Genomic DNA, 19,694 nt, shown 5'->3' on the forward strand with positions numbered 1-19,694 from the left:
AAGCAAATAATAACAATAAACCAAATCAAAGCATGCATATACATCAAAACATTAAACCAAACTTCTTACAAAACACAATTGATCTATAAAAATCATGCAAATAACGAAAACGGTAAAAACTTCATACTAATCCATTCATCAAGTCTAGGTGGTTTATAAATTTAGCCAAGCATGTCAATAAGTGCAAACAAAACAAAGATGTCTAAACGAGAATTCATTGTAACAAGTTTCAAGAAAAGAAATCGTCAAAACAAGGGATTAGAAAACCCGATAGATCCTTCGATTCTTCGCCCTTGACTCGTACCAATGATTCCAACGCCTTCAAATCTCCGATTATGCTCCAAGAATGCTCAAAGATTGCCCAAAAAGTGCTTGATTCGAAATTAGGGTTCTTTGTTAAGTTTCTTGGATTTTCCTATAATACCCTAATTGCAAAATTATGTTTTCAGCGAATCAGGGGCTAGGTGTAGCGCGAGGGGGGGGGGGCTAGACGTACGGAGGAGCCCCCCTGGTGAATATTTTATTGTTTTATTGCTTTTCCAGCTTTCCGACTCGCATTCGAAACCCGTTTTTCCTCCAAACTGCTCGTTTTGACTCGTTTTTCATCACTTTAAGCAACGGGACCTGAAATCATAGCTTAACATCAACAGTATCGAAATTCTAACCTAAACTAGACTCAAAATAACCGAAAACTGACCAAAATATACACTAAAAACATATGTACTTTGCAGTACATCAAACATCCCCACACTTACTCTTTTTTCGCCCTCGAAAAAGAAGTATGCAACGGAATCATAGATAAATAATCACTTGGGTCGAAAACATATGTATATTTTATTAAAACTAAGGCTTGAGTTAGCTGCGATTGCGAATATAATTATCCCCTTAAACCCGAATCCAATCTCAACGCCTTATCATCTGATTTTAATTTAAGTGCGATCAGCCTACCTAGGGTCTCACACTAGAACCTACGGTCCACCTACTCCCGCCTCAAGCTTATAGGACTAAAGGAACGATCACTGGACTAATTCCCAACCGTCTTATATGAAAACCAAGAGAGTTTACAACCAGATTTTTTTTTTCTTTTTCCATTTTTTTTTTCGTTTCTTTTTTTTCCTTCATGAGCGTAGACGATGCTTTCCCTAACCAAGAGGCAATCCGGCTGTAGAGTCACTATCCCCAGATTACTTAAGCCTCGGTACTTTTTTTTTCTTTTCTTTGCACGGTCGATTTCACACACCCTAGCGGTAATCTTGCTGTAGAGTCGCTATCCCCAGCCCAGACTACATAGGAATGCATTACTTTCATTTTATTTCTAGCTCACTTTTTATTCTATTTTTTTTCTCCATCACAAACTCTAATGGTTTTAACTTATAACGGTGTCCCTTATACTATTCTCGGCAGTTTTGATATCCCATATTTCCCAGGCGAAAACCCACTAGCAGACCGACAATTAAGGTATATTAACTCAAAGGGACTTAAAACCAAACCCGGGCCTATCCACATATCCCTAACTAGACGCAAGCTCGATTTATTTTATTTCATATTATTATTATTCAAACCCAAGCAAAAAATCATCTTTTCTATCATTTTCCGTTTTAATTGCAAACTTCTTTTTTTAATCGAAAGACATTTTCTGATTTTTCAATTTTTTTGAATTTTTTGAATTTTGAATTTTTTGTGTTTCTTTTTAATTAATTTTGAGACTCGATTATTCACATGTATCCCATCCCCACACTTAGAGATTGCATTGTCCCTAATGCAAGAACGAGAATACGACTCAACAACTACCTAAAAATAACGACTGCAAACGAAATAAATAAAAAATGTACAACAACAAAAAAGGGGAACGACTTAGCTGAGTATGTGAGACTGTCAAAGTGCCAGTCGTTTCCACATAAGCCCTTCAATACCGAACGTGCTCAGCAAACAATACCAAAACTCTCTCTCACACGAACGGAAAGCGGTTCCAATCATCAACCTAAAGCAAACATACCATACCAAACAAACTACTACCAAACGTCTAATGTACCAACATCCGAAATTCAAACGAAAAATAAAAACATAATGTCTTACTAATACAACCCAATCGAACTACTAAAACAGCATAAAGTAAAATAATCATAAAAGGATATATGCTGCTTCAGTCCATCTCCATCACTCCTCATCTGTCTCCTCCTCCATTTGCTGCACTCCTGAACCTCCTGCCTGCTGCCATCCATACTGTCCACCATAACCATAACCACTCTGTCCGCCTTACTGATCATACCCCGGATACTGTTCATAGACATACGGAGCCTGCTGCTCACCTCCATAGACTGGAGGTGGAAGTAATCCAGAAAAAGGTGGGGGAACATCTAGACGCATACCTGACATCATGTACCTAAGCATGTCATCCTGGCGGTGGTGGCTCTGCATCGTCCGCTGATGATCAACTCTCATTCTGTCCTCTAGCTGATCGAACCGCTACTGGGTCAGGTCATAAGCAGCTTCATGAGTAAATGGGTTGGGTCGTGGTTGTCGAAGTGGGTGCTGTGGAGCTGGGACCTCACGCCTCTGCTGAGGTCTCTGCTGACGTGGCGAAAGAGCACCCTGTACAACATTAGCCGCGTCTGTACCTACTGACGGCTGAACCTGTGCACCCTGTCTGAAATTCCATTCCGTTGGGTCCGACGGTGACAGAACACCTGCTAACTGTAGATCCCCAATACTCCAGTAAGTCGTTGGAAAACTCTCTCTCATCTGCTCCAACTTATATTTCGTGAGAGCCTGCAAATTCATTGCCAACCTATAAATGTATGGCCCAAGATCCATCGCCGCCCGTTTCCCCCCTCTACGAGGTCGATTACAAGACCATGCGAAGAAACTCGCCAAATTCCAATTCCTTTTCCTCAACCATACACATCAAAGCAAAAATATCCAACCAGTTAGCCTTGTTCTCACCCGACCTTCTTGCTACAACCGTAGTTGCCAACATCTTCAAAATATACCTATTGATCGGATCACGAACCACTGAGATAAGGTTCGTGCCGGAGAACGGTGTGGTCGCAATCATCTCCCAGAATCTAGCCAACTCCTCCAGACCCAAACAATTTGTCCGAGCATGATTGTATACACCCCGCAACCCATTAACAAAATCATCCGTTCGCGCCTCTGTCAGTGTAGAAACCCAAAGCTACCCCAAACTCAGCAATGCTCATCTCATACAAATTCCTGCCCAACGAAAATGAGACCGCATTTTTTTTCAGCAAAAGTACCCTCTTTATGATGAAAAGTACAATGAAACTCAAGTGTCAGCTCCGTATACTGTGGCCCGACAATCCATCGCCGCTCTCAGTCTTGGCCCAACTAATTCCGCTACACGGTCACTTGCCCCCATTCCTTGCAACCATTCCCAATCAATTGTGCGATGTTCCAGCATATTGGTTGCCTCAAATTTCACTAATTTTTCCCTTTCTTCACTGTCTTCTTCGAAATCCAAGACTGGGTGATCAACTAGCCTTTCAACTCGAGAATAAACTCTCTTATCCTTTCCTCGATAATGAATCTTCCTTTTCCTTGGGTTAAGAGATGAGCCCTCACCTGACATGTTTCTACAAAACACGAAAAATTTGACTAGAGAAAACAATGCAGAATATTAGTAATCACAAGCTATTTTTGGTATTTTTAATTTTTTTTATTTTTTTTAATATTTTTAATTTTTATTTTTTTTTACGAAAAAACGGTGAAATAGCCGTATAGCATTTCATTCGCGGCTAAATCTAAAAATAACGTTGAAGAAAAACATGGGTTACTGTTTACAAAAGCGTAAGTTAAACACCACTTTACCCGAATGGAGATTTACGGGAAAAATGTTGTGAACTTGTACATGCATATTAGTAAACCCGACACTAAACTCTAAGAACTACCCTAAAAACTACTAGACTCCATGACTCGAATGACTTAGACTTAAGACTCAATGTACACTATCTCCTCCCGGCACTTTAATTGTCCTCAATTAAGCATAAGTGCCAAAATATCCCCACATTAGAGGCTAAACAAGTGAGAGTGAAAAGTTTGAAATCATAAAGCGACGTTTTGCACAACAAAAGCCGTTTAGAAAACTAATTAGCTTTGCAAAAATTAGTTCAAAAACCTATTTCTTTTAGCAAAAACTTCTTAGTGTTAGCCAAACAAACCCCATAGAGCTCAAACACGTGGCCTAGATGTCCAAACATACCCCACAATTCTCAAACAACCCCAAGTGAACCAACCCGAACCATCCGCAAGCCCCATTCAGTGTAAATATCCCAAACAAAACCACCCGCATACCACTAGCATCATTAACGGACCAAAAATCACAACTTTAGCAAACTACCCAAGCCCTACACCTAAAATATAACTGACCCGACGCTACAAATGAACAATAAGGTTACCTACTAACGAGAAATCACAGAAAACATACCTTGGAGTCGGATTTAGCAAGAAAGATTAAGCCTTGAACTTGTGGTGCTCGAACTTGTCGAAAAACGCGAAGATCTATCGCGATTTCGGGTGAAATTGATGGGGGAAATTGTAGGGAATGTGATTGTGAAGATGTAGGAAGAAGAATGGAGTGATTTGGTGTAGAAATGAGTGAGTTATGGTGATTTTAGTGTTTGGGCGACTAGGGTTTCGTAATGGTGAAAAGGAATGGATTCTGCAGCAAAAGGGATCAAGAACCGATTTTGAACCGCCTAGAGGGGGCCTCGCGCTACGCGAAGGGTCAAAGAAGGAAGGGTCGCGCTACGCGACGCCCTGAAACAATTAAAATTTCTGAACCCCCCTAGACGCTACCTCTAGGCCCGTTTTTTCACAGAATGCTCCGAAAAAAATATCCTTTCATGCCTTAGAATTTTTTTTCAAGTTTTTTCAACCATTCTAAAACTCCCAAAATTTTTCTAAGTACCAAATAGACTTACCTGAGACCTCTTTTCTCATGCTCTCTCCGTTCCCTAGCGGTGACGAAACCTGTGAAATTCTCAATGACACCAAACAAAGACCGAAAAACTACGACAAAACTTGTTAGTGTAACATCCCGAAAATATAAACTCTTAAATTTCAATAAAGTTGCAAATAAATTAGTAACATAAACTAACTAGGAATGACACTAACCTAGTTAGATGATGACTTGTTAGTAGTTAAGGAGCTAGAACAAAATAGAAACGAAAGTTGAGGGGCCTATGTTGCTAAATTTGAAACTTTATTTCATAAAACAAAATTAAAACACACCAAACACACACTTTGGGTGTGTCTGGCTGATCAAGAAGCAGGGGGCTCTCCACCAAACCCTAGCTCTCACTAAAATTGATCAATTGAAGGTTTAATTCAGCCCAAATCTAAATCTAAACACGAATTAGTGATCACCTCACTGAAAGGATCACAAGGTATGTGAAATTCTAGTATTTCGATTCATCTCAAATTCTAGGTTAATGATGAAAAATCGAAATTTAGCTTGATTGTATCTTGCATGAATGTAATTAGAAGAGATATGGTGTCTAGGGATAAACCCTAGGTGAAATCTTATTAAAGGATTGCATGATAATTATAGAGTTCAAATCACCATTGTAGGTGATTAAGGAGTTTGAAGAAAACTTGATAAACTCTAGAATTTTATGATCTTGTTATAGCACAACCTGAATTTAGGATAATTTTGGAAATATTGATGTTAAGACATGTATGGAATTGACTAATTGAAGTTAGTTTAGATGATAATTACAAGTCATGAACTTGGTTTTGTTTATATAAAAATCTGACCCGCTAGGTGTTCGATGGAAAGCCTAAGTGAGGATTAAATGTTAAAAGTTGAGTAAAAACGCAGATTTGATCATTTTAGAGAAATATGCGTTAAAGTTTATGAAAGAGTTCTAAACTTGTTGTGAATTGAACTCTTTAGGCAAAGAATCCGGAACGTCAAGCGGACACGCCGGGGGAGATACGCGCTTGAAGGGTGTGCTCTAAAGGTATGTAACTTGATTCGTTACATTGGGTGAATATTGATAATTAGCATATGTGTAGTTGGATTATAGAATAAAAGTTGTGTTGATTTAAAGCGATAATGTTAGTTATACTGAAAAATAGTTCAAGAATTGGTTAGGTCTCGTTGGTAGTCATCATAATGGAGGATTCCGTAGATGAGCCAAACGGGTCGAATAATCAAGTAACGTGTGGCTAATGCCTTGTAATATGGTAAATTGGTCATTTGTGATTGTTAATAAATGACAGATTAGAATATGAGGATTTAGAGTGTTGGTTTGTTCGAATAATGAAGTCCATAAGGGTGAACTAAACGGGTCACCAAGAGAAGGTATCGATCGAATAACGGTAGTAACTTACTTGTAGATTTTGAGCCCGAGCGACGGGTAGCGAAATATTAAAAAAGGAAAACGGTGATGGGAGCGTGGGCGATAAAAATGAGGAATCCAGGATTTGGGTTTTGAGTGAAATAATCAAAATCAATCAAAACATAAACGTCCAGAGACTATCGTAAGTTACGGTATCTACCGTAACTTACGATAGAAATAAAAAGGTTACGGCAGTTCTTGTCTGCCTTACGGCAGACCAAAGTTATCCAGCGGCTACCGTAACTTACGGTAGATACCGTAAGTTACGGTAGAGCCCAGCCATGTTTGTTTAATCTTGCATATTATAGTCAATCGAATTCATTTCTAAGCGTAGTTTCGATTAAGCAATAATTCTAAGAATTCTATCACTAATTTTGGTTAAAAATCTCCAGTTTTCAGGTATTGCAAGTATGTGGACGATGATCAAGTTGATGCTCCAAGAACCGATGTTACACCCTAACATGTAATAGCTTTAAAATGACGCAGCGGAAATACGAGCCTTGAAATTTCTTTCTTTATTAGACACATTACTTACATAAAAGCTCAAATACGAAAATGTTAAGCGCTTACTGGAAGAGGTTTACAATATTTACATTAAAGTAACGTTTCAAAGCATTACGTATTTCAAACTATGTGGCCGTTCTTTCCGTACAATCCTTGCTCTTCGACTCGATCCACGCCCGCTTATCATCCTTAAAGGTAGAAGAAGTCCGAGTAGTACCTGTGGGTATCACATACAACTTAACCATTAGTCATTGACATCATCGTACAACTAAATTCACATATAATTAAATAGTATAACATTCGACAACGTAAACTTTGATTTATCCGACTATCCTCTCGGATTCTCTCGTTCCGAGTTCAGCTTCCATTCCACGAGAATCTGTCGTTCTCATTCCTGCATTACCTACCAATCTCAAGCACATTGTTAGTGAGATCCTTACCCAAACATATTGAAACCAAGCATACCTGCATACGTACTTGCGTGCTTACATATTCGTGTCTATGCATATTTTACTTACATCCAATTCTTGTTTAACTTGTTCGTATTCACTTATCGTATTCGTACATTATTTATACGGTGCTTATTCTTGGGTTTAGAACCCAAAAACATAAAGAGAACACCCAAAATTTGGTTTAGAAGGCTTACCATAGACCACGGTTGATATACCGAAGCTTACGATACATTAAACAACTTAGTTAACAAATTTCAGCATTCTAAACATGGGGAGGCCGTCGGCGACGGCTTTTAGTTTTTCCCGTAGCTTAAAAACCCCGTAGACAGGAAAATAGGACGTCGGAGCAAACTGAAAAAGCACGAGGCGTCGGCGACGGCCCATAGGGGCGTTGGCGACGGCCTCTGCTTTTGCCATTTTTCTGCTGTGTTTTTTCGTCGTTCGAACGCACTAAAACTCGCATAACTTTTAAACCGTTTACCCGTTTAACCTCCCGTTTCTTCCTACATGCTTGTAAATTCACATTCTTTCATATGAACTTAAAATCCTACATCTGGATTAAGGAAATTCTTAACTTACATGCATTTGACTTATAATCATTTTCTAACTACTTGACCCGTTCGAGCGTATATCAACATAATATGATTATTTGACCTAAATCTCATATGAACTTAATAATTTCGTTGACGTCTATCATAAAATATTAAATTCTAGGATGTCTTGCATCCTCTTAACCCATTTTCGCTCAAATGCTTATTTTCGACCCGTTATGGTTATTTACGCATTAAGTGGTTTATGACATACAAAACCATACTCCACATTTTCACACTAGACCATAACCATTACACTAATCGAATAGCTTCCTTATAGTCTACTTTAAGATTGTTCGCCCAACATACCCATCAAGGGCGTTTTAATCAACTTTATTCCCATTATGCACAATGAAAGACTTCAACGCATAATTGACATCAAACATCATGTCTAATTAAATAAAGCGTTGTATTACTTAAACAAACTAAGAAGTGACTACAGAAATCACTTACCTTGAGTACTCCAATAAGTGTATTTGTCACCTTGCCTTATCTTGACCCGTTATCCTCCTATGCTTGAGCTCTCCTTGACACGTTCCTGTTATCTCATTCCATTACATCCATTCAATAGCTAGTATACGTAATCATACGCATCACTAATCACACTTCTATTCACGTGTCAATCGCTTAACGAGTTCAACATGTATTATAATACTACAATGCTAATCAATTTAACAATTTATCATTCCATCATCACAAAAGTCATACATGAGCTTCTAGCATGCATAATTATGTATTTACATCATGTTCATTATTCTTTCAAAATTCCATACTTAGAATGATAACATTTTCTAAGTTAGGCAACTTGTTTCATACGTTAAACATTTCATACCATTTCTTAACACCTTGGTTTTTACACATCCATTCTACTATTTTCTATCAACAACCCGTTTCGACCCGTTGGTGCAATCATATGCATAAACTAGTTGGTAAGTGTTTTAGACACTTAAAACAATCAAATAACTTACTAATAATTTATTAAAATCAGTAGTTCATGATTCATACAAGTGTGCATAACAATACAACTATTTTTACTTAATATTTATACTAAAAATGTGCAGCAACTTTCTGCGCAGCAGCTGTTCACGACACATTTTAACCCATTTATCTTCTGATTCAGTTCTTCATGTTCAAATATGAAATGATCTACACTCAGAGACCTTTCTAAGCATATAAAGATCGTAACAATCGGAAGTTCCTATGATTTTATATGATTTTTACAAAATCAGCACAGAAGCTGAAATGCTTCCAAACAGCTTGCTGTCAAAACAGTATTGCCGACTTTGGGCACTGTTTTGGCCTGTTTAACATCCGAATTCAACAAACATGTTCAAACACAAAACGTAATATGTTTAAATAGCTTTTTGAGCATATAAGGCTCGACCTCACAGGTCCTTCCTATGATTTTATATGATTTTTGCAAAATTGTTGCGCAACAAATTTTAATTCTAATCAGCTTTGTTACTCGATACACGTAGCATGTCATTTTGTACACAACATCATAACTAAGTACTTTTCATACTTATAATACATAATCGCCTTCATTACTATTTAATTAACATTCCATACAAGTGATAACACATACTAACCTATACTAGGCATTTCATCAAACACTTGGTGTGCGATCTACTTTCCAAGCATAGTGTACAAGTGGTTTAAGCATGTTCTTCTCAAATTCATCTCTTGAACTATTTTTTTCAAGCAATATCACATTGTCATCAATTCTACATCATGTTTACTATCAAAACCTATCATATAACATCTTGTGCAACAACATAATCTTAATATCAAAATTCACATGTTCATCATAATCATTCTTACGCTACACATGGGTTTCATTCTAATTCACTAAGATAACTAAAAATTCGGCCATGATTCTACTTAAACATGATAACATTAGCAAGCATACAACTCATACCCACTCTACTCTATGTGGGTTTTCACTTCCAACATTGATTAGCCGATTTTTAAGCACACATAATATTCTAGATGGTGATCCTAGTTCAACATCATTCTGATTCCATATAAACTCATGGATTTTCTTGAACCCTAACATAATCAAGTTCATCAAAATGCCAAATTCTTCTTACCTTAAGCTTTAGTAAGTCTAGATGATCAAGAAATCACCAACATACATGAGCAATGGCCATGATTAGGGCTTCAATTGGATGAATTTGTGTGATTAGAAAGGGTTTCCCCTTCTTCTCTTGGCTCTGGCGTCGAACACACACACACATCTGATGTGTGTGTTTTATTTTTTTTTGATTTCATTTTTATTAATTCAACTTTCATAACATGTCACCTTTAGCCCCTTAAGTTTAGTGTGGTAATTGTTTATGCACCAATCTTTATTACTACTATCTAACTTGTATCGGTAACCAAGTTAAATAACATATTTCTCACATTTTATTAATCATTATAACATGCTAATGAATTTAATAATTCGAATTTTGGGGTGTTACAAGTCTACCCCCTTAAAGAAGGTTTCGTCCCCGAAACCTCTCTCGTTCCTACATTTACCTTTCTATTGTACTCATTCAATGGGCACACTACAACATAACTCATTCGGGGTCTTTGCATAAAAATCTTGACCATAAATAAATATAATCGTACACATTGTTCTTATCTTCTTAAATTAGTAATTTACTTTCATAATCACACAAGGGTCAGGGTCTGATCCAGAGCTCTTATTAGTGTCTTTCACTTTATATTGCTAGTTTCTAGCACATATTATCCCTAGCATTTCATTCATTGAACATATTCCAAATGTATACAATTATTACTCGTATAGACTTAGGTTTGCGGCTTGTTTCTAGCTTCCTATTTAAGCATATTATATTCATTCATCGAAATAAGTCGATTTATTTCATTATACTCATACATCATGTACAATCTTTCATTTTGTTCACTATGAGCCATCCTAAACATTACATTACTATCATTACTTCTGATTACCTTAAAGCTCTTAGGAGGGGTCGATATATTATCATACGCATACTATATTCATTCAAAGACTTATTATTACAACCAAAATCACCCTTCTCAAACCTACTTATCTGTACTTATCACGAAGACTAAGCATCATTTCCAAGGTTACCATTGTTAATTATGCCATGCGTATCTTTTCTACAAGGTCTTGTTCAAATGAACATGTCCAACAAGCCGAGCATCAAGGTTAGCATTTCTTAACGATACTTGCTGTCTCGTATATTCTATCAGAATTTCCACAGTTACGAGCATTCAAGTTCAATACTACCCGACGATCATTACGAACATTTTGAAATTCATTCTACATTTTTGCATTACGGTTTGTGTGTGTATATATATATATATATATATATATTCTATTCTAATACATCAGTCTCTAGTCGAGTCATAACCTCCTATTTGAGTTATAATTCTTTTTATACATACCTCTCGGAAGTAGATTCCATTGATTTGTTATCCATACCTTACGAAGATCATTCCTTTCCGATTAGTGACATTGCGTGTCCATTCATCAAGCTCACCTATGAGTACAAAACTTAAAATATCAAAACATTAACTAACGAGTCCCAATGGCAATCGCCATCTGACCCGCATGACCCGTTTATCCTTTCGACCTTCTCGCATGCAACGCATTTGCATAAATACATTCATATATATATATATATATATATATAAATATATATGAAAATTTAAGCATAATTTGAATCATATCACTTAAGAAACATTTACTTGTCTGGTTCGTAATTACTTACACCTTCGGATATTTTCACTCCTATCATACTTTTGTTCATTTGCTTTACATTTACTTATATGACTTGTGTGACACAATCATGGTCAAACTATTGACTTCTTCTTAAGTAGACTAGTTTTTTGTCTTTTATATCTTAAATCCGTTTCGCGGATTCGAACACCTTACTCATACCTCTCGTACCTTTCATGTTTTGAATCCGCCTCACGAATTCAAATATTGCATTCACCTCTTTCATTCTTTGAAGCCGTCTCGCGGATTCAATCATTTCATTCGCATATTTCATTCCTTGAATCCGTCTCGCGAATTCAAGCATTGCATTCGCATATTTCATTCCTTGAATCCGTCTCGCGGATTCAAGCATCGTATTCGCATATTTCATTCCTTGATTCCGTCTCGCGGATTCAAGCATCGCATTCGCATATTTCATTCCTTGAATCCGTCTCGCAGATTCAAGCATTGCATTCGCACATTTCATTCCTTGAATCCGCCTCGCGGATTCAAGCATTGCATTCACATCTTTCATTCCTACAAGGTACTCTCAATCCCTCGAGAGTCTTACTACCCATTTCACCCATACGCCTAGCAGCTACCAAACTCTATCGGACATACCTGTAATAATTATCACGGTCTCACGAACGTCATACGTTTCTTGTGTACTGGCCAGGTACACATTCCACGTACTAGTTTCGTGTCTTCGCGTAATCTCCACCTTATGTCCGAAGAATTTAGTTTCGGCTCGTGTAACATTTTCAAAACTTATTTACCATGTCGTTATCATAATTTGTTCAAAATTTTTCTTTCACTTGCTTAACCATACCATTTCATACGCCCATACGTTAGGTTTACGTACCTGGGGTCAATTCGTTTCATTACTTGCCTCAATGCCGGTCCTAGACCGCATTCACGGATCATCTCTTCCAACAATTGCGCGTACCCTTCACAAAACATACTATTAGTTTCCTTCAAATACATAATCTAATACATACTTACATTCGCTTTTGCCTTTAGGCCTCGATCGAGTCTCGGATTGCACGGGTTCTTGGTCACGAGAGCACACCGGTTTGAGTTCAAGTATTTACCTCCTGTTACTTGATTCTCTCAAACCAGGGCTCTGATACTAACTTGTTACACCCTAACATGTAATAGCTTTAAAATGACGCAGCGGAAATACGAGCCTTGAAATTTCTTTCTTTATTAGACACATTACTTACATAAAAGCTCAAATACGAAAATGTTAAGCGCTTACTGGAAGAGGTTTACAATATTTACATTAAATTAACGTTTCAAAGCATTACGTATTTCAAACTATGTGGCCGTTCTTTCCGTACAATCCTTGCTCTTCGACTCGATCCACGCCCGCTTATCATCCTTAAAGGTAGAAGAAGTCCGAGTAGTACCTGTGGGCATCACATACAACTTAACCATTAGTCATTGACATCATCGTACAACTAAATTCACATATAATTAAATAGTATAACATTCGACAACGTAAACTTTGATTTATCCGACTATCCTCTCGGATTCTCTCGTTCCGAGTTCAGCTTCCATTCCACGAGAATCCGTCGTTCTCATTCCTGCATTACCTACCAATCTCAAGCACATTGTTAGTGAGATCCTTACCCAAACATATTGAAACCAAGCATACCTGCATACGTACTTGCGTGCTTACATATTCGTGTCTATGCATATTTTACTTACATCCAATTCTTGTTTAACTTGTTCGTATTCACTTATCGTATTCGTACATTATTTATACGGTGCTTATTCTTGGGTTTAGAACCCAAAAACATCAAGAGAACACCCAAAATTTGGTTTAGAAGGCTTACCATAGACCACGGTTGATATACCGAAGCTTACGATACATTAAACAACTTAGTTAACAAATTTCAGCATTCTAAACATGGGGAGGCCGTCGGCGACGGCCCTACAGGGCGTCGGCGACGGCTTTTAGTTTTTCCCGTAGCTTAAAAACCCCGTAGACAGGAAAATAGGACGTCGGAGCAAACTGAAAAAGCACGAGGCGTCGGCGACGGCCCATAGGGGCGTCGGCGACGGCCTCTGCTTTTGCCATTTTTCTGCTGTGTTGTTTTCGTCGTTCGAACGCACTAAAACTCGCATAACTTTTAAACCGTTTACCCGTTTAACCTCCCGTTTCTTCCTACATGCTTGTAAATTCACATTCTTTCATATGAACTTAAAATCCTACATCTGGATTAAGGAAATTCTTAACTTACATGCATTCGGCTTATAATCATTTTCTAACTATTTGACCCGTTCGAGCGTATATCAACATAATCTGATTATTTGACCTCAATCTCATATGAACTTAATAATTTCGTTGACGTCTATCATAAAATATTAAATTCTCGGATGTCTTGCATCCCCTTAACCCATTTTCGCTCAAATGCTTATTTTCGACCCGTTATGGTTATTTACGCATTAAGTGGTTTATGACATACAAAACCATACTCCACATTTTCACACTAGACCATAACCATTACACTAATTGAATAGCTTCCTTATAGTCTACTTTAAGATTGTTCGCCCAACATACCCATCAAGGGCGTTTTAATCAACTTTATTCCCATTATGCACAATGAAAGACTTCAACGCATAATTGACATCAAACATCATGTCTAATTAAATAAAGCGTTGTATTACTTAAACAAACTAAGAAGTGACGACGGAAATCACTTACCTTGAGTACTCCAATAAGTGTATTTGTCACCTTGCCTTATCTTGACCCGTTATCCTCCTATGCTTGAGCTCTCCTTGACACGTTCCTGTTATCTCATTCCATTACATCCATTCAATAGTTAGTATACGTAATCATACGCATCACTAATCACACTTCTATTCACGTGTCAATCGCTTAACGAGTTCAACATGTATTATAATACTACAATGCTAATCAATTTAACAATTTATCATTCCATCATCACAAAAGTCATACATGAGCTTCTAGCATGCATAATTATGTATTTACATCATGTTCATTATTCTTTCAAAATTCCATACTTAGAATGATAACATTTTCTAAGTTAGGCAACTTGTTTCATACGTTAAACATTTCATACCATTTCTTAACACCTTGGTTTTTACACATCCATTCTACTATTTTCTATCAACAACCCGTTTCGACCCGTTGGTGCAATCATATGCATAAACTAGTTGGTAAGTGTTTTAGACACTTAAAACAATCAAATAACTTACTAATAATTTATTAAAATCAGTAGTTCATGATTCATACAAGTGTGCATAACAATACAACTATTTTTACTTAATATTTATACTAAAAATGTGCAGCAACTTTCTGCGCAGCAGCTGTTCACGACACATTTTAACCCATTTATCTTCTGATTCAGTTCTTCATGTTCAAATATGAAAGATCTACACTCAGAGACCTTTCTAAGCATATAAAGATCGTAACAATCAGACGTTCCTATGATTTTATATGATTTTTACAAAATCAGCACAGAAGCTGAAATGCTTCCAAACAGCTTGCTGTCAAAACAGTATTGCCGACTTTGGGCACTGTTTTGGCCTGTTTAACATCCGAATTCAACAAACATGTTCAAACACAAAACGTAATATGTTTAAATAGCTTTTTGAGCATATAAGGCTCGACCTCACAGGTCCTTCCTATGATTTTATATGATTTTTGCAAAATTGTTGCGCAACAAATTTTAATTCTAATCAGCTTTGTTACTCGATACACGTAGCATGTCATTTTGTACACAACATCATAACTAAGCACTTTTCATACTTATAATACATAATCACCTTCATTACTATTTAATTAACATTCCATACAAGTGATAACACATACTAACCTATACTAGGCATTTCATCAAACACTTGGTGTGCGATCTACTTTCCAAGCATAGTGTACAAGTGGTTTAAGCATGTTCTTCTCAAATTCATCTCTTGAACTATTTTTTTCAAGCAATATCACATTGTCATCAATTCTACATCATGTTTACTATCAAAACCTATCATATAACATCTTGTGCAACAACATAATCTTAATATCAAAATTCACATGTTCATCATAATCATTCTTACGCTACACATGGGTTTCATTCTAATTCACTAAGATAACTAAAAATTCGGCGATGATTCTACTTAAACATGATAACATTAGCAAGCATACAACTCATACCCACTCTACTCTATGTGGGTTTTCACTTCCAACATTGATTAGCCGATTTTTAAGCACACATAATGTTCTAGATGGTGATCCTAGTTCAACATCATTCTGATTCCATATAAACTCATGGATTTTCTTGAACCCTAACATAATCAAGTTCATCAAAATGCCAAATTCTTCTTACCTTAAGCTTTAGTAAGTCTAGATGATCAAGAAATCACCAACATGCATGAGCAATGGCCATGATTAGGGCTTCAATTGGATGAATTTGTGTGATTAGAAAGGGTTTCCCCTTCTTCTCTTGGCTCTGGCGTCGAACACACACACACATCTGATGTGTGTGTTTTATTTTTTTTTATTTCATTTTTATTAATTCAACTTTCATAACATGTCACCTTTAGCCCCTTAAGTTTAGTGTGGTAATTGTTTATGCACCAATCTTTATTACTACTATCTAACTTGTATCGGTAACCAAGTTAAATAACATATTTCTCACATTTTATTAATCATGATAACATGCTAATGAATTTAATAATTCGAATTTTGGGGTGTTAAAACCGAACACGAAACTTTTGAACGCTTCCGCACTAAATGAATCTAGTTCAATTATGTAGTCTTGTAAACACTACTAAATGATTTATGTTTGAAACTAGTTATTTGACTATGTTAAACACTATGATGAAGCATAACTTAGTCTACTAACTAAGTTTTTGTTAGTTTAAATTTTTAATTTATGAATTCCACCTTTCATATGATTAAAATAATGAAATAAATGGTCGGGTGTTACAAGTTGGTAATCAGAGCTTAAGGTTGTCAATAAAGTGTTCGGTTCAAGCTTGATCGATCGTCCGGTAAGAATTAACTTATTATTTTAGTAGATTATACCTTGTGTAAGAAACGAGATGTGAATGGATGTGAATGGGATGAGTGTGTTAATTCACTCAAACAAGGAAAGTGCACTAAAAGTGAACGGTTAAAGCAAGTTAGGAACTTGGCTAAACCGAAACAAATAAAGTTATGTTACAAATGCAATGTTTAACATTTAATGTAAACATTTTAGTTTCAAGATGTCGGAAAGAAATGATGATGATCCGGTGTAAACAAGCACCGAACAAATGAAAGAGATTATTGCCGAAGAAGTGGGGAAGGCAATTGAAGGTAGTCTATCCGGGTTCATAGACAAAATTCAAAACATGGTGTTATCATTAGTTGAAGAACGGGTCAAAAGGTTGGAAGATAGTGTCAACCTTATAGAAGAAAAATCGGGAGAACGCAAAGGGTGTTCGTACAAAGAATTCATGGCGTGTAAACCGCCAATCTACAACGGGGAGGTCGACCCGATAATATGCCAAAGGTGGTTAAGTGATGTGGAAGGGGTGTTTGAACGGACCCATTGTGACGTAGGTGACTTTGTTGCTTACGGAACAGGTCAATTGAGGGGTCAAGCCAAGGATTGATGGGACAATAAAAAGAAGGAAATAGGAGCCGAAGCGGCGAGGATTATGACTTGGGATTAATTTAAGGTGCCGTTCCTTAAAGACCATAGTCCCAAAGCAGTTATAAACAGGATCAAGGAAGAATTCATCCAGCTAAGACAAAAGGGTGAAACAATCGACAAGATCACGGGCATATTCATGGATAAGCTGAGATTCTGTGACGAGTTAGTCACCACTGAAGAGCAAAAGATATACTACTATTACAACATGCTGAGTGCCGAATACCGGGGGTTTATCAACACCGCCCGGGAGCGGGAAATCGAGTTGAAGAAACAAGTTGAGAGGGGCGAGCGAAGGGCACAGGATGTGAATCCAAGCCCTACAAAGAAAGCTAGAACTGTTGAATCAGGAAAGAAGGTGGATACTAAAGGCGGGTCGCCAAGTTGTAAAGTGTGCGGAAAGGGGCACAAGGGAGAATGTCGGTTCAAAGACAAACCGTGCCCCATATGTAGTAAAACGGGGCACACGACGTCTCTATGCCCAGGTAAAGTCTCAGTTTGCTACAAATGTTATCAGCCTGGTCACAAAAAGTCTGAATGCCCAGACTTAGTTGGAAGGAGAGACGTTAAAGAACCCCTAGCAGAAGCTTCAAAGGCAAAGGCTAGATCTTTCCAACTTACCGCGGCTGAAGCAAAGACAGAACCCAATGTGGTCTCAGGTATATTTACAATTAACTCAATTCCTGCACGTGTATTGTTCGATACTGGTGCGAATAAATCCTTCATTTCGCATGGATTTAATCGACATCCTTCATTTGTATTGATAAAATTATCTGTGCCCTTAGAAGTTGAAATAGGGGACAACAAAAGTTTCATAGTTTGTGATATTTGTCGAGGCTTTATATTGAGCATTGACGATGAAGAGTACCTGATAGACCTAATCCCAATGTCAATGTGGGAATTTCAAATAGTCGTTGGGATGGATTGGCTATCTTAGCACCACGCGAAGGTCGTATGTTTTCGTAAGGAGATAAATCTAACATCTCCAAGCGGAAAACACGTTACAATCTATGGCGAAAAGGGAGGAAATCCTATAATATGCTCGATGATGAAAGCTCATAAGCTCATGAGGCACGGATGTAAAGCGTTTATGATATACGCGAACGAGCCCGAGAAAGAATTACCGAAGATTGGAGATGTACCCGTAGTATGTGACTTTGAAGATGTAGTTCCGGATGATTTACCGGGAATGCCGCCCGAGCGGGAGGTGGAGTTCGGAATCGAATTGATTCCGGGCGCAAAACCCGTAGCTAAAGCACCATACCGACTCGCGCCGTCGGAATTACAAGAGTTGATGTCCCATATTCAAGACCTGCTTGACAAAGGATTCATAAGGCCGAGTGTGTCTCCTTGGGGCACACCGGTACTGTTCGTGAAAAAGAAAGACGGAAGCATGCGTATGTGTATCGATTACCGGGAGTTAAACAAACTCACGGTAAAGAACCGATACCCGCTTCCGAGGATAGATGATCTGTTCGACCAATTACAAGGTGCGAACTGGTTTTCAAAGATTGACCTTAGATCGGGGTATCACCAACTAAAGGTCAAGGAGGAAGATGTGCCGAAGATGGCTTTTCGCACGCGATACAGACATTACGGGTTCGTCCTGATGTCATTTGGGCTGACAAATGCACCCGCGGCTTTCATGGATCTCATGAACCGGGTTTGCAAGCCAATGCTAGACAAACCAGTCATCGTGTTCATAGATGATATTTTGGTGTATTCGAAAAGTGAAGCCGGGCATGCACACCATTTACAAGAAGTGTTAGAGACACTTAGACGAGAAAGGTTGTATGCGAAATTTTCTAAGTGCCCTTTTGGTTACGAGAGGTGCAATTCCTCGGCCACATCATAAGTGCCGATGGAGTGTTAATAGATCCGTCAATGATCGAGGCCGTGTTGAAATGGAATCCCCCGAGGAACCCTTCGGAAATTAGAAGCTTCTTAGGGCTTGCGGGGTACTATAGGAGATTCATTCAAGATTTCTCCAAGATTGCATCGCCACTAACAAAGTTAACCTGAAAGGAGGAAAAGTTCATTTGGGGTGTTGAACAAGAAAGGGCGTTTCAAACGTTAAAAGAGAAGTTAACTCAAGCTCCGGTATTAACGTCCCCGGACGGAGTCGAGGACATGGTGGTCTACTCAGATGCCTCATTATCGGGTCTTGGATGTGTTCTGATGCAATGGGGCAAAATTATAGCTTTTGCCTCGAGAAAATTGAAAATACATGAAAAGAAATATCCCACTCATGATCTCGAATTGGCTGCGGTGGTATTTGCATTAAAAATATGGAGGCACTATTTATTTGGGGTAAAGTGCACCATATTCACCGATCACAAGAGCCTAAAATACTTCTTCGATCAGAAGGAGTTAAATATGCGCCAGAGACGATGGTTAGAAAC

The 19,694-nt window shown here is 37.8% G+C and overlaps 1 protein-coding gene and 3 long non-coding RNA genes across 6 annotated transcripts; 2 read left to right on the forward strand and 2 right to left on the reverse strand.

Annotated features, from left to right (window-relative positions):
* The first annotated feature begins 5,272 nt into the window (after nucleotides 1–5,272).
* Nucleotides 5,273–6,842, forward strand: LOC110936405. Its single transcript, XR_002589995.2, has 3 exons — nucleotides 5,273–5,405; nucleotides 5,915–5,981; nucleotides 6,755–6,842. It is a non-coding gene; the product is annotated as an uncharacterized LOC110936405 (long non-coding RNA).
* Nucleotides 6,843–6,854: 12 nt separating this feature from the next.
* Nucleotides 6,855–11,193, reverse strand: LOC110936403. 3 transcript variants are annotated; one of them, XR_004891438.1, is made up of 4 exons: nucleotides 9,999–11,193; nucleotides 8,362–8,446; nucleotides 7,165–7,269; nucleotides 6,855–7,083 (listed from the first exon to the last, which is right to left on the reverse strand). It is a non-coding gene; the product is annotated as an uncharacterized LOC110936403 (long non-coding RNA). The 3 variants fall into 3 exon arrangements; XR_002589992.2 differs by lacking the exon at nucleotides 7,165–7,269 and having other exon boundaries at nucleotides 9,999–10,333; XR_004891437.1 differs by lacking the exon at nucleotides 6,855–7,083 and having other exon boundaries at nucleotides 7,090–7,269; nucleotides 9,999–11,182.
* A 1,622-nt stretch (nucleotides 11,194–12,815) lies between these two features.
* On the reverse strand, nucleotides 12,816–16,295 carry LOC110936404. The gene is made up of 3 exons (XR_004891439.1): nucleotides 15,982–16,295; nucleotides 14,346–14,430; nucleotides 12,816–13,230 (listed from the first exon to the last, which is right to left on the reverse strand). It is a non-coding gene; the product is annotated as an uncharacterized LOC110936404 (long non-coding RNA).
* A 695-nt stretch (nucleotides 16,296–16,990) lies between these two features.
* LOC110933388 lies at nucleotides 16,991–18,229 on the forward strand. The gene is made up of 3 exons (XM_022176613.1): nucleotides 16,991–17,225; nucleotides 17,337–17,951; nucleotides 18,078–18,229. The coding sequence occupies exons 1-3, from the start codon at nucleotides 16,991–16,993 to the stop codon at nucleotides 18,227–18,229; spliced, it is 1,002 nt and encodes a 333-aa protein (XP_022032305.1).
* Nucleotides 18,230–19,694: the final 1,465 nt, after the last annotated feature.

Source organism: Helianthus annuus, chromosome 4 (genome assembly GCF_002127325.2).
Source record: "Helianthus annuus cultivar XRQ/B chromosome 4, HanXRQr2.0-SUNRISE, whole genome shotgun sequence".
Taxonomy (NCBI): Eukaryota; Viridiplantae; Streptophyta; class Magnoliopsida; order Asterales; family Asteraceae; genus Helianthus; species Helianthus annuus.

Excerpts from the sequence above, each read along its gene's own strand:
- LOC110933388 (XM_022176613.1), top strand. The coding sequence starts at position 16,991 with ATGGTGTTATCATTAGTTGAAGAACGGGTCAAAAGGTTGGAAGATAGT. Across the intron at positions 17,226-17,336 it reads CTTTGTTGCTTACGGAACAG|ACCATAGTCCCAAAGCAGTT; the intron begins GTCAATTGAGGG and ends CGTTCCTTAAAG. Across the intron at positions 17,952-18,077 it reads AGAACCCAATGTGGTCTCAG|AAGTTGAAATAGGGGACAAC; the intron begins GTATATTTACAA and ends CTGTGCCCTTAG.